The 16,030-nt window shown below is 37.8% G+C and overlaps 1 protein-coding gene across 1 annotated transcript; it reads left to right on the top strand.

Annotated features, from left to right (window-relative positions):
- The first annotated feature begins 3,113 nt into the window (after positions 1-3,113).
- LOC134572162 (homeobox protein CDX-4-like) lies at positions 3,114-14,985 on the top strand. Its single transcript, XM_063430965.1, has 3 exons — positions 3,114-3,540; positions 12,344-12,489; positions 14,779-14,985. The coding sequence occupies exons 1-3, from the start codon at positions 3,114-3,116 to the stop codon at positions 14,983-14,985; spliced, it is 780 nt and encodes a 259-aa protein (XP_063287035.1).
- Positions 14,986-16,030: the final 1,045 nt, after the last annotated feature.

The raw sequence follows: 16,030 nt of genomic DNA, 5'->3' as shown, positions 1-16,030 counted from the left end.
TCCAGCGCCGGGCTCCCTCGGCGCTGGGGAAGCTCCTCCTCCTTCTGCCGTCATTGGCTGAATGTGCATGCGCGGCAAGATCCGCGCGCATTCAGCCAGTCTCATAGGAAAGCATTCTCAATGCTTTCCTATGGACGCTGGCATCGTCTCACTGTGAAAATCACAGTGAGAAGCGCGGAAGCGCCTCTAGTGGCTGTCAATGAGACAGCCACTAGAGGCTGGATTAACTAAAGTAAACATAGCAGTTTCTCTGAAACTGCTATGCTTACAGCAGAAATGGTTAATCCTAGATGGACCTGGCACCCAGACCACTTCATTAAGCTGAAGTGGTCTGGGTGCCTAGTGGTCCTTTAAGCATTAGTATGGTTTTAAGTTTGAAACAAATAGGAATGTGTTTCAATGTAAGCATCTAATATTCAAGAATAGTCATTTTTTCATATTCTAAAATAGGTTATGAATGAGTAATTCAGGGTGCTTTTGATCACTGGTGGGCTGAGCATTGAATGGTTATATTATTATTATTATTTATATAGTGACAGCAAATTCCGTAGCGATGTACAATGGGTTATACGAAGCAGCACCATTTTTTTATAGACCCAGTCACCATTTAACTCATCCAGCTTTGTGCCCCTTTGTCAGAATGAATACTGGAACCATGCAGCACTTTTATTTTATTTTATTTGCCACTTATTTCATTAGATATTGTTTGTTTCTTCAAAGATAATATGACATCGGACCCCATACCACTGTTCTAAGTAAAGCAGAAGGATAATGCAAGAATTGCTGGATCCTTGCCCATGCAATAAAAAAGCATGCATGAATTACCCTTAATAAAAAGCAGGAATTGAACAACTTAAGTAGACAGACCTATTGAGGCTTGCTTAATTACTAGTTTTGTCTTTCTTTGCTGTAGCAGGTGCAGAAACACCAAACAAATGATTTTAGGAACAAGAGTGGAAATCGTCATCTGCATTTTATTACTATGATTTCAATACCTCTCTCAGCAAGTGGACAGGGTGTGTTTTGAGTGAATCTTGTCCTTGTGTTTCTTCTGCACATTACACTTCATTGAACTAAATAGTAAGTTTAACCTATCAGCTTAGAAAATGGAAGAATTAAACAAGATAGGATCACATTAAACCTGCTCATGAAACAAATGCTGGTTCTTTCCCAGTCCGGAAAAAAATTGGGGTTTATCCGCACACTGTTCAACAACACCAACCCTCACGTTGCACCAACGGCACATTTAGTGTAAAGATGTAATGCAGTCCTTGGCATTTTGCAAAATCAATGTATTATTTTAAGTAACAGAATATTCCCTAAGCAGCCTTGATCATAGATGCGAAGTTACAACATAAGCTTGTGACTTGAGCTGATCCTTAGAGCTCTTGGTTAAGTTTCTGAAGCACAATTAGTTTGGGTTTTTGATTAAATAAAAATCTAAAAAATATATAGCAAATGGATTCCGCCATTGGAACATGGCTAACAAGGAGTTATTCTATTACATATTTGAAGAGCAATTGGCACTTTCTAACAGATAGTATCTGGATTATGTTTATACAGATAAGAACAAAGCCCTCTTAGTAAAGTGACCTATCTTTTGTTAGCCCTATTTATTTGGTCAATGACCCTTCTGCAATGTAAAGTTGATAACATCCACTTTATGTTCCTAGGCTAGTCTTGGGCTCATTATTTTGCAAGTGCCATGCAAAGAATGTCATGCTCTGTAAAATGTTTTGAACTTATGTTGTAGCATTTACCAACGTAACAAAAGGTTTTGCTGTTTGTGGTAAGGGGGACTGCTGCTTTCCAATGAACCTGGTTGCCCACAGTAAGGTTTATTGACGACACAGAGCATTGTGTCACATGCAATCAGAATTTGAGAATTCTAGGCCTAATAGCCTCATTGGGTAAAAGTCCCACCTTGGCTCCAGCCCCTTACAGCCACTTACTTGAATCCAGCGCCGATGTCCATCGGCTCTGAGTCAGGCTCCCCCCACGCTCCTCCCCCGCCGATGTCAGCCGGTAGGAGAGACCTAATGCGCATGCATGACAATGGCCGCACGCATTTGACATCCCCACAGGAAAGCATTATTCAATGCTTTCCTTTGGGGGAAATTTGACGCTGGAGGTCCGTGAGGACGTCCAGCGTCAGATAACGGACCAAAAAACAGTTTGGATTCAAGAAGCCCTTTAGTGGCTGTCTGGCAGACAACCACAGAGGGCAGACTTAGAGCTGCAATGTAAACATTGCAGTTCTCTGGAACTGCAATTTTTACATTGCAGCACTAAGTGCAAAAGGGTCACAGCACTCAGACTACTTCAATTAGCTGAAGTGGTCTGGGTGCCTACAGTGTCCCTTTAAGCTTAGAATTATTCCACAAATAATCAGCAAATAAGCTTCACATAATTACATTTATTTGAAAAATCTTAATGTATCCTTTCTGGTAAAATATGTTATAAATAAAATAAAAATGTAATTTTGATTAGACAAATTGTCACAGCTAAAAACTAGGGTTGCAACTTTCAAAAATTACATTAACTCTAGCCTTATAAATATAGCAGTGTGACAAGTTTCTAAGGAATATGCACGGTTATAAGAAAGGCCACACTGTGCACTTTTAAAGTTGTATTAAATACCTATTCCTAAAGAATACTGGACAGGATGTGTTTAAATAAATATATTTTCAAGATTTGTCCTAAAGGTAATGCTAGAAAAACATAATAAGTGACTTTTCATATTTTTTTTTCTATAACTTACTATAAATATATGATATATCACAATTTTACTTTCAAAACAATTCTAGATTCATATCAAAGTACTGTTTAACTCTACCCTGTCGTAAACTGAATTGCTTTCAGGGAGGGGACAGGAGACTGGGATGCCTTAACAACTGTGGAAAAGGAAGCACTATGAGAAACAGCAAGGTGGAGTTCCCTGAAAGCCTGGATTTCATTCCAATGTAAATGTCATTTTGAGCAAGGCAATACCAGATCAGTGACTCCAGTTGTCATTTACTTCATTTAGTGAAACATCAGGTAAGGAAAGCAAGACAAAATTCTATCTCAGGAATTGCTTGATATCTAACAATGTTGGACTCTACCTGGCTACAATGTATGTGAGTTACTTTATGGATCAAGAAAACAACATGTATCCTGGACCCAGGAAATATCCTAACAGCGGTGTACCGATGCAGAATTTTCCATCTAATGCCACCTACTCAGAGTACATGGAATACCACAATGCTCAGATTATGGATAATTCAGGGCATTCGTCAGGAGTTTGGGGATCACATTATGGGTTTCAGAGAGAAGAATGGAATGGTTATGGCCCTGGACCCTCTAACACATGCTCTGCTCCAATATCTGGATTATCTCCTGGACAGATGATGTATGAGTCTCCTGACTATAGCTCAATGCGCCACCCTGGCCAAGGGGCGATGCCTCTTGATTCAGTGAATATAGTTCAAACCCTTTCCAACAATCAAAGGCACCAGCCCTATGACTGGATGAGGAAAACAATTCACACAAATCCTGCTGGTAAGATCCAACAAACTCTAAATGCTTTCCTTTTTAAAACACATTTGGAGTTTTCACTAAACTCTTAATAGTAGAAGCCATAATCCGAATAGCAAAATGTAGGCTAAAACAGATGATTTGGAAAAAAAATCTCAAACTCTGCTTTATACACAGCTTGGATAGTGTTGCCTAAATTTTGCCATTCAGAAATCAGTTTGCAATAATTTGGAGTTTAGTAAATTAACTCATTAGTTTTTCTTGATTTGTCAGCCTAAAATTACTTATTATGGGTTTAACTGATTGATTTGTGAAATTTATTGAAAAAAAGATTTTATAACATAAAATATGCTCAGTTATAACATACAGTGTGTCTAACATTAAATTAAATACCAAGTTTATATTCCAAGATTTACTACAAGTGTATGAAATCTGACAAAAGATTCAAAGCAATTTTCATTCACAAAACAGCAGAATTCAGTAAAATTAGAAATATCATACAGCTCTGCTATTTTGGTTTCAATATTAGAATTTTGAGATTTAAATGCAGTACAACCCATGTAACCAGGAGAGACTTAAAACAGGAGACAACTCTGAGATGATTAAAGAAAAAAGGGATGAATTCCTGTCCCCTGAAACATTAAAACAGGCATCATTAATGGCTAGACAATAGTTGGGCCAATTAACAAGTAAACAGAAGATATACAAGAAAGAGAGGAGACAGAGGGAAAGAAAGCTGATGGCAGACGCACCCGAAGTCAAATTTCATTTTTAATCTAAGAACCAAATTTTCCAGTCGATTGTGAGGAGCAAAACAAATCTAAAAAGATTACTTAATTTCGAATGAAATTAAGACATTTTACTATATCCATATATCAATTCATACAATTGTAAAATCAGTTTGTTCCTTTTGCTATATTTAAATTATTCTCGTATAAATAAACGTGAGCAAGTTCTCATACAGTAAGATTTACTCTCTAAATCAAAACCTAACATATGCAATACAACATCTTGTTCCTCATTTTATCATTGGACGGCAAAAAGTTGTTTTTGCCAATCATGTTTTAAAAGTCTACAATATATTTATTTTTAAGAAAATTATGAATGAATCACAAGTATAAAAAAAAGATTATTTAAAATGCGGGCTATGGTGTGGAGACAGTGTGTTAAAAGCTACAACTGCAGTTGCAAATTAATACAAATATAATACAATATGTTTACGATGATATTTGCAAGGTTACTCACTTCACAATGAATTTTAAAAAATGAGGCTACATTAGTCAAATTGGAAAACAAATCTCCAAATCAGCTATGTTTTCAGTCAGAATATTTTGGCCTGGTGTTTGAAATTCACAGAATGAGTAGGCCTTAATAGCAGAAAAGGTAAAATTAATCAAGCCTTTAATGTTTACTACTTGGTTCCTTTGGCCTAAATTCTGAAATTCACTTTGACTGCAGGACAATCCACACTCTAGTGAAAAAACCTGATAAAGTACAAGAAAAAAGTTTATAAAGAAAATGGAACTAAATAGCAATCCACCAGTGTATTTTTCTGTGTTGACATGTACACATTTAAAACTGTAGAATAATTTAAGTAGCAAGATAAAAAAAAAAAAAAAAGAATGATGTGCCTCTAGATTGTAAGCTCTTCATCAATCTATTGTCCATGTAACTTTTGTAATTGTTACATTTACTGTTAAATTTCCCCTTTGTAATATTGTATAGCGTTGTAGAATATTTTGGTGCTATATAATTGCCAATAATAATAATGGGCTACGTAGACCATCTGCAGTTGCACAATGCTAGACTGTATGGATATAACATTTGTTTTTTGTTTTTTAATTTTTGTGTAATAACCTCTGTAATGAATGTCTACCACAAATGTTTAAATATTACATTATAGATTACATTTTGCATCTCATATATGTCCACTTTTAAACCTCAAATCTAGAACAAGGCATTCTCTACTGGCAAATGCTTTAAATGATAACCAATATTTTATTACTAATTCAGCAGCAGTTGGTAAAACAGTTAAATTTAAAAACGTCAGATAAACAGTATTTCAAATTTGCAGTTTAATTGTGGAAATAAACCTCATACATATAGGAATCTGTTCTGTAAATGCTGTACTGAGCTCACAAATTACTTCCAAAATTAGAGACATATTAATGTGCTAAAACAAGGCTGTTATTATTATTTTCTAATTCCCTAATTTTATTTTTCTGATTTCTCTCCTGCAAGTTTTACAACCAGGCAGATCCATCACCATTTTGTCTAGCATTTATTGTTCATTCTGGGCAATGCTTTTTACAGAGAAGCATTATGGAAATAGTGTGCAAATTTAGTTTTTTTTTTTTTTTTTAAATGATGATACACACATACATGTTAAAAGTAACAAATTTGCAAGGACCGTCCTGCATTTTGGGGTACTGTCATGGAGACTTGTAAAGCATTTTTTAAAGCTGCCTACCAGTTCAGATCTGCCGGGCAGATTTCAAGATGCAGGGATGGACTGGGCACTAGAATCAGTCGTAGAGCACTTCAGCTGCATTTACTGTTTGCCTTGAGGGGGCAGAGTGTCAGTCAGTCTGCCACCCATTTTAGGGACGTTCCCTTCTTTGATAATGCAGACAAGGCTACAGGCTTGGTAGCTTTGATTTCTTGTTTGAGACTCTTACACAGGAGGCTTCTTTGGACATATAAAAGAGCAGGAGATAATCAATTCTAAAGAAAGCATACTCCTGAGTTCGAAATAAACATGTGTTTTGAAGAAGTATGTGCAGCCAAGGGATATGTGGATAGGGCTGCAGAAAATGGACTAGCTCCTAAAGGTCAGGGAAATGAGCAGTGAGAATGCACAGGCATGCTCTATGAACCAAAACAACTTGATCAAGTTAAGAATGTGTTGGCGCTTAGACTCACCCTTTATTGCTAGGATGATCATGTTGGAAAATGTAACTTTTTAGAAAAAAAACATGCCTACTTGAAATCACTTGGTGGCATTGTTTTGTCACTTGTTGCTACGCACATATCACATTTTCTTGCAAAGTCATCTCCAGGCTTATATGTTTGCTTGCATAATGATGGCGGCCAAGGGGGCGTAGGAAGAGCAATAATTACCTGATGCTCTCCCTTCTCAGAATCAGCTGCTTGTAGGTTCATCTTGAAAGAGCCCAAGTCACTACAGTACAGTGCTGTGCTTCTGATATATGGAGGATACCGTGAGAACACAGAATTCTTTATAGATCATCTTACTCATGTGCACTAGACGCCATAAGCTTAATTTAAAAAGATGCTCGTTCCCGTTTACTGTAGTGTATGACTGCTGATGGAAAATAGCAAGATGTAGAGGCTGTGCCCAATGCCACATTTTGGCGAAATTTGGCCAGCAAATAAGACAAGGAAGTGCTTATTTTGTCTCATATGTCTCTTCTGATTCCATGGGAAAGTCAGTGGATTGCCAACATATTGCATAGGGATGTGTTTTCATAAATATTCTATGTTCTACTATCAAAATTGATAGTGTTGTTTTAAGTATCCAGAAATATTGTGTGAACACTGAAGTAAAATATATTAGTGGTTTTGACCTGTGTGAATAGTATAATAGCATACTTAGTATATCCAGATAATATTCATTAAAATCTCTACGTTGTAAAACAATTGTTCTCTACCAGTTAAACAAGTCTGTAGAGTTGCAAGTTATTTATGATGTTTAGAAACAAGACAATCAAATTGTGGTGTTTCAGGTCACAGACCATTCACAAATAAATTGTAGTTTACCTAAGGAAAATGAACACCTGAGTGCCCATGACTTATCTAAATATCTTTGCTGAAGAGTAACACTTTAAGCACCAAATACTCGTTTTTAAAATAAAGTATTCTTGTTGCACAGACCCTGCCCACTTTTCATGTTAAAGTAAAAAAAACTGCCTTTCTAGAGAAATGGCAATGTTTATATTAAGCTATAAACACACCTGTAGTGACTGTCGGACTGACACTTCTTGATGACTTTTACTAACTGAAAATCTTCATGTTAGGCATCATCACACACAGCATGATCCAGATCTGAATGCTGGAAATGCTTCTCATAGAGAAGCGTTTTATGCAATGTATATATATGGGAAACGTCTGTTTGGCTGTGCGTGGTGATTACTGCTCATACCAGTAGGTCTAAAGTACTTCTGTGTAAATCATGGAGATCATCCAGACAGATGAACTCAGAATAGGAAAAGTTGCTGCCTGAGACTAGATTACCAGTGAGAAAAAAAAGAGCATTTATTTGTTTTACAGCACACTATAATGGTTACTGTGCCAGGAGTTTATGGGCGCCGTCCAGTAATTTGTCACACCATTTACAAGTGGTTTGATACTTAGTGTCAGGCACTCAGGGTACTTCCAGTCTCAGCTGATCTGATAAAACAAAAGTTGATACTTAAAGGGACTCTATAGGCACACAGACCACTTAAGCTCATTGAAGTGATCTGAATTAAAACGTTTTGAAAAGTTCAGCAGTGCTACAGTGAGTTAAATAAGCATCGTGATTGGCTCACTCACTTTCTAGTTTGGTGAGAACTCCCTGCAGAAACTGCAGACAAATGTCTAAATGTCAGGGTTTTTATTATGATTGTTTTTGCATATATTTTTAATTCATTTAAAAAGTGGGAGTTAAAATCAGCTTACAGTGTCCCTTTAATTAATTCAGTTCAGACCACTGTTAAATCCATATTATTACTATTGTTATTTATAAAGCACCAAAAAAAATAAAAAAAAAAATATATATATATATATATATATATAAACATAGAACTAGTGAGAGGATTAAAAACAAAATCCCAGATTTTAACAGATTTTAGATAGCCATTGCCAGGTTCCTCAACAACTATGCAAGAGGCCATGATAAAATAAGGCCAAACTGTAACATGGACATCTGTGACTTACATAAGCTTTAAACAACAAGACATTAAAACAACTTGGGAAGTTGTAACCATTAAGGATCTTAACAGCTTGTAAAACCTTCAGTAAAAAGTAATTAATGTTGCAGCTTTACCACTTTGCTCAACAATTCATTTTAAAAACAACTATTTTAATAATATATTATTAATGGTTATGGTGTTTCACTGTATCTTGAATAATGAATCAGTCAAAAATGGAAAATCTAGATGTTGCAGCTCAAAAAGAACACACTCATGTCTGACATTTGTTTTAAAGTGTAAAAAGAGGGCAAGTGTATTGCTTAGCATGATGGATTGTTTATTTTCTGTATCTTCCTTTTCTCTGAAGATGAAAGGAAGTCTGACATTTGTTAAGGGCTTGTACATTCTAAGTCAATTGGTTTGTGTTCCTGAATGTGAAAAAACATTTCTGATAAGATCTCCTTGTAACTGCTTTGTACCTTGTGGGCCTAAGTGTCAATACATCAATTGAGATTACAAAATATACAACTTTCTGAATATATTTGTTGAAGGGGGAAAAAAGGGTAAGATCAGTATAGTGCTGTAGTGGTTATAGTTCAAGGAGTGCTTTGGTGCAAGTGTGAAATGAATGACTCAACATCTCACTGGCAAATATAGCAATGAGGTTGAAGAACAAGGGGCGGTAATGTGTAAGCGTTGATGTAGTTACAACAAGTACTTTTATCCAACAATCATTTACATTCTCCAACCATGTACGCACTTGCAAGTCCAAGGTAGAATGGTAGTATAATTTCATTATACATTAATATACAGTAATAAAGCGTTTTATTTTTATATACAGATTGCTATTGTGAGAGAATTAAGGAGAGTTAGCATTACAGTTGTGCTCCACAAATTTTTTCGTTTGTAATCTCTGTACTATGGTCGATTGCTAAAATGTGCCACGAATAAAAAGTGAATTTAAAATCTTAAATCAATAGTACAGATCAATTACATAATTATACTCGTATGGAATCTTTAAGACCACTATAACAAGAAGTCAAAACTATTTGTGTCCCCCTTTTGGACTATTGCGCAAGGAGACGTCACTAAAGAGCATTGGAACGCACTCTGCGTTCCACAAGAAGGAAGTAACTCCGATACGTCGTCACGTTGCATACGTGACATTCTTCACACTCTGAAACGTCATCACGCTACACACACGATACTTGTAACGTTAGAACTAAGAAATACATTATATGGCGACGGAAGACCAAAAGAACGCAATGGTGTGTTCCATTAATTCCAGTAAGCCCAGGAAATTTTGGGCTGACAGACTGTTTAAATACTTTTCATATGGACACAAGCTATAATGCATTTTCCAAACGAGGAAGCCTGAATTGGCAAACACGGCTTGGATGCCCACTCACTTGCAAGCACGTATACCCTGTTGGGTTTTTATTATCGTTTTTATTTTCTATTTTTTTATTTGAACCAATAAATTAGTTTTAACTTTATTTGAAGTGTCGTGTCCTCCACTTGGAATTCATCTTCATACAGAGAGTGCTGGATCTCCCACAAATTATACAAAGGCGCTAAACACCAGAGCCAAGTGCATTATTTTGGCCCCACCTGTGTGTTTCCAGTTTATTTATTTTTAACCTCCAATTGTATAATTGATCTGTATTATTGGTTTCTCCTATGTTTTTGTATTTTTAGATTCTACATCTACCTCAATATACATCGATTTCATATGTATGTCTCTATAGCATTTTAGCTTTTTGCTCCACCCCTATTTTGTGTATTTCATTGTTCCAATTTGGTGAGGGTTAAGGGGATCCCCCACAGGAGTGTGTTGAGCTTTCACTACTATTACCACTGATTTTGGTATTGTCTAAAATCTTAAATCAGCTATCTTTTCAGACTGTTTATTTTAGGCTAAAATATGAAGTTCCCTTTGAATTCCCGACAGTTCAGACTTTAAAGGGACACTGTAGGCACCCAGACCACTTCTGCCCATTGGAGTGGTCTGGGTGCCAAGTCCCACTACCCTTAACCCTGCAAGTGTAATTATTGCAGTTTTTTTATAAACTGCAATAATTACCTTGCAGGGTTAAGTCCTCCCCTAGTGGCTGTCTATTAGACAGCCACTAGAGGGAACTTCCTGCTCTATAGCACAGGTTTTCTGTGCTAGAGCGTCGCTGGACGTCCTCACGCTGTGTGAGGACCTCCAGCGTCGCTCAATTTCCCATAGGAAAACATTGAAAATCGTTTTCAATGCTTTCCTATGGGGTGCGCTAATGCGCAGGCGCGGCATTGCCGCGCATGCGCATTAGGTCTCCTCGGCCGGTGGGCGGGATCAGTCTCGCCCACCGGCCGACGTAGGCAGAAGGTGGAGCAGCGGGGGAGGAGCAGGCAGCGACGTGGGACATGTCGCTGCCTCAGGTAAGTCCCTGAAGGGGTTTTCACCCCTTCAGCAACTGGGGATTGGGGGGTGGGAGGGAGAGGAATCCTGCAGTGCCAGGAAAACGGATTGTTTTCCTGGCACTGGAGATTCCCTTTAATGAATAACCCTGTGGCTGCAACAGGGAAACAAAGTAAAGCAACAACATGTATGAAATAGTAATAGGAACCATAACCACTACAGTGTGACACCGCGTTAAAGAGCCACAAGCCCCCAGGTACTTTCACATGTTAAGTATTCTTCTAACGGCACTTACCTGGGCACCTCCTTTGGTACAACCTTTTAAAGAAAATAGTCTGACCACCTATCACTTGTCATGAATACAGTGTGCTGTAGTGGTTAGTGTCTATGTTTTCATTTTAATATCCCCAGTCTTTGATATAGCTCAGTAATGGTTCACCACAGATCATAATTATGGGGAAGGTGGGGGAGAGGCGGTCATAAAATGATATCAACTACATGCCCTCCTATCTTGCAAAACACTAATTTGTATTTACTATATTGTCATACAGCATTACATAAATTACAACTTATTCCCTGGTGGTCCCGTGGGGGCTATCATCCCTGGTGATCTAGAGGAGGTTAATAATGAATCTCTGGTGGTCCCGTGACCCACTAGCGGGTGCAGATCACTTTAAACACTTCCTTTGCTCTGCTGTGGCTCAGCAAGCAACACCAGGCACAAATGTCAGGGCTCCCAGCCTACTCTCTGACTCATCACTAAGCTCCAGACCAAATGGTGTTAAGACAATGATCTGTATCCTCTAGTAGTGCAGATGGGTTTCCCCAGCAGTCATTCATAGCTAACAAGGAATTATTACCCCCACTGGACCACCTCCCTGCAAAATGGTAAGCAGGAAAAAGGTAAAAAACAAATTAAGTTTAAATGTATTTATTTAACGGTAGATTAGATATGGGAAAAGGAGGACATCACTATACAGTCACCACACACACACCATGCTCAGCACCCCTCCATACACATTACACTCAGCCAACCTCCTCCAAAACACATCAAACACAACCACTAACCATATACACACAACACTCAACCGACCCGACAGATACTACACACATCACATTCAGGTGGTGGGGTCCACAGCCAATTCGAGCAAATTCCAAATACCCAAGGTGTGCCTCTGATATAGATACATTTTCATATGCATCATCTACAGTGTTTGTGTATACATCATGTTATATATATATATATATAGAGAGAGAGACCAAAATTCTGTGACAAAATTCTTAGTAAGGCATATAATAGCCATTAGGCTGACCTAGACAAACAGATGAATACAGGTGTTTTTGAGAATGCCACAATTATTATGTCAAACTCCTGAGATTATTCATTCAAAGGCAAAAGTTGTGATTATAAAAATAAATCATCACACACACAAATATGTGTCAGGACTATGTAAAAAGAGTTTAAGTCAAATGATCTGGAACACTTTTTAATGTCTCTTTCATTTATTAGGCAAAACCAGAACAAAGGAAAAATACAGAGTTGTATACACAGATCATCAGAGACTAGAACTTGAGAAAGAATTCCTCTCCAACAGATACATCACAATACGAAGGAAGTCTGAAATTGCAATAAGTCTGGGACTGTCAGACAGGCAGGTATGGTGTGAAGTCCATTAATGCATATATATGAGATAATTCCACTCAAGGACAATATTTTTTTTTTTTTTTTTTGCCTGATGGTAAAATTTCTGATATGTTTGTGTTTGTTTTAATAAAAAATGCACTATAACTTTACCCTCTGTTTTTATTTAATTCCCCTGTGCATATTTTTTCTGTTTTAGTTTATGAAGGTTGATGGCATATGCACAGTGCAGACATTAGCAGAAGTGAGCGCAAGTGAATAGAAACTAGGCTTGTGCAAAAGTTAATTTCAGATGTTTCAAATGAAATACCTTTTTATCCACACATGGATAAATGATCGCATGGGATTTACCTATTAAATAAGACTCCACAAGTAAATTCTAGACGACCAATTCATCCTGTTGTGAATTAAAAGGCATTTAGACCTCTGGAATTGCAATTCTAACAAATATTTTTTCTAAAGACAGAAACTTTTTTGCAACACTCGTCAAATGTTGTTTAGGGAACCAAATTTGAAGAACAAACAAAACAAAAGAGATGAAAATGAGCGAATATGTGTGCTGCTAACTATATACATAATATAATATTTTGGATCATATTTTACCACTTTTTGGTTCACAGATCACATGAGAAAAAATAACCAATAGAAAGAAAAACAGATGGAGCAGTATAAATTTTTTTTATATTACCGTATATACTCGAGTATAAGTCGAGTTTTTCTGCACTTTTTTGTGCTGATAAACCCCCACTCGATAAACCCATACTCGAATCAATGTCTGTATTATGGCAACTTACATTGCTATAATACAGACAAGGACCGCCGGGCTCATTACAAGCCCGGCGGTCCTGTTGGGGGCTGGCAGCAAGCTGTAACTTACCTTTCCTGCAGCTCCTGTCAGCTCCCTTCTCTCTCCTGCGTTCCGGTCAGCTCCCCTGTCAGCTCCCACTGTAAGTCTTGCGAGAACCGCAGGGTCAGAGCGACAACGCTCCGCGCGGCAGTCACACCGCGAGACTTACACTGGAGCTGACAGGGGAGCTGACCGGAACGCAGGAGAGAGAAGGGAGCTGACAGGAGCTGCAGGAAAGGTAAGTTACAGCTCGCTGCCAGCCTCCCTCCTACACAGACCATCCACTAGACCACCAGGGAATGAGAGCCCCCCTCCATGGCCATGTATAAAGCAGGGAGGGGGGACGAAAATAAATAAATAAAAATTTAAATAAAAAAAAATAAAAGAAAAATATTAATAATAATAAAAAATAATAATAATAATAATAATAAATACAAAAATTAAAAAAATGCCCACCCCCCACCAAGGCTCTGTATCACACACACACACGCACACACACACAGTGCATTCATACACACACACACACACACTGCACTCATACACACACACACTGCATTCATACACACACATTGCATTCATACACACACACACTGCACTCATACACACACACACTGCACTCACACACACACACACTGCACTCACACACACACACTGCATTCATACACACACACACACACTGCACTCATACACACACACTGCACTCACACACACACACACACACACACACACACTGCTTTCATACACACACACTGCATTCATACACACACACACACTGCATTCATACAGCATTCATACACACACTGCATTCATACAAACACACTGCATTATATACACACACACACTGCATTCATTATATACACACACTGTAAATAAATATTCAATTAATATAATTTTTGGGGGATCTAATTTTATTTAGAAAGTTACCAGTAGCTGCTGCATTTCCCACCCATACTCGAGTCAATAAGTTTTCCCAGTTTTTTGGGGGTAAAATTAGGGGTCTCGACTTATATTCGGGTCGACTTATACTCGAGTATATACGGTACATATTTAATGAATATATAATATAAAAATACTTCTTTATTTCTTTTCTGCTCCTCCTGGTTTTTACTTTATTTTATATATTGGCTTCAGAATTCAGGAATTCTGCACAACACCTGATCGGTCCAAATTCTGCTGAATTGTAGTTCAGTCCGAAACAAGTCTTATGTCTTTGTACTCATAATTTTGCCGCAATATTGGCAGTTCTAAGGTATTACTTAGAAAATAGGCTCTCACTTGCGTCAGAATATGTTTCATTATATTCCTTACTTAATGTACTCAACAATGAGGAATTTGCTACTGCCATATTAAATTATATTAACATTTTTATACTGTGAATGTATCAAAGTAGGATTTTCACCTAAAACATAAAAAGTGTTAATACACACCTATATTTTTTCTCATCTTAATATTGTAGGTAAAAATATGGTTCCAGAATCGACGTGCCAAGGAACGAAAACTGATTAAGAAAATAGGACAGTTTGACGGAAGTGTGGGCTCAGCCCAAAGTGACTCTGGATCTGTCAGTCCAGCCAACATGTCTGCAGGTTTATATCCTCAACCACTCGCATTAAACGGATTACAGTCAATGAACAACATGCTACAGGTTGCAGTGTCCCAGTAAATTACAGCCATAATCAAGCATGGAGAAATGAATCTGCAAAGAGATTTCTGAAATACCAACTTTAATGACAATTATGTCACTAGCAAAGCTGTTCCTCTGGTATCTAGTTTAAGCAGAAGTTTTCTCCTAAAATAGACTTTTACAGCATGAATGAGCAATATGCTATATATGTGTGTATAAAAACAGCATGGCAAGATGGGGCTCTGACAGATAAAATTGGAAGATTGTCTACAACTCCGGGCTAAAAAACACTCAGTGGCGCCCATACACTGGGTTCTTTTATGGATGCTGCTCAGATAACACAGCAATATAAAACTTGACAATAAAATTTACAGACATTTGGATTTTGACAAACTGCAAGGGATTCTGCTGTTCTCTGGCACTCAAAAAAAGTATAAAAATGTACTTCTTTTTGCTTTGACCTTTAGGCTACTGGCACAAACAAAAATAGCTGGAAATAATTAATTTTCATATATTTTCTACTCATTTGACATGTAAGGAAAGAATATTTTAATTATCTGAGCTTGAAATTTTGCTGCAATTTAAAGGTGTTTTTTTTTTTATGCAACAGGGCCCTTCCTCATGATTTCTAAAAAGAAATGGTTTCAGATACGTGAAACCCAGCACCAGGTGAATGTCAGTCGCTGCTATCCACACCCACTCCTGATGTCTTGGCAGCGGACGTGTGGTCCAATCAAAGGTTTCTTATAGAAAAAGACTTCAGAGAGCATGAACACACTCTGAGCAATAGGAGGAGGAGAGTGAGTTGGGCGGGAAGGAACTTAGAAGAATTGAACTGAGGGGATCAGGAGGTGGGAGGGCTACAGGGAGGGAGGAAAGACAGAAGACATAGGGCTCTGCCTGCAAGGGGATAATCACATTACTTCTGTTGCCAGCATGCAGTGTGCGCTGACAGAGATAAATATGCACAGGACTAACATTAGGCAGTCCGGAACAGAGTGCCAATGTAACCCCCCCCCCCCCCCCCTTGCACACAAGTACAGATAACTCTGGTTGTGCAGTGTTTGAAAGCTTCAGTCCTCCA

The sequence above is a fragment of the Pelobates fuscus genome, chromosome 9, assembly GCF_036172605.1.
Source record: "Pelobates fuscus isolate aPelFus1 chromosome 9, aPelFus1.pri, whole genome shotgun sequence".
Taxonomy (NCBI): domain Eukaryota; kingdom Metazoa; phylum Chordata; class Amphibia; order Anura; family Pelobatidae; genus Pelobates; species Pelobates fuscus.
Note: the sequence above shows the minus strand (reverse complement) of the source record. Positions and strands in the feature narration are given on the sequence as shown.

What these genes read in the sequence shown, in the direction of transcription:
- LOC134572162 (XM_063430965.1), top strand. Translation starts at nt 3,114, where the DNA reads ATGTATGTGAGTTACTTTATGGATCAAGAAAACAACATGTATCCTGGA. An exon ending in AATTCACACAAATCCTGCTG is followed by an intron (nt 3,541 to 12,343) that starts GTAAGATCCAAC and finishes TTCATTTATTAG; the next exon opens with GCAAAACCAGAACAAAGGAA. An exon ending in TGGGACTGTCAGACAGGCAG is followed by an intron (nt 12,490 to 14,778) that starts GTATGGTGTGAA and finishes TTAATATTGTAG; the next exon opens with GTAAAAATATGGTTCCAGAA.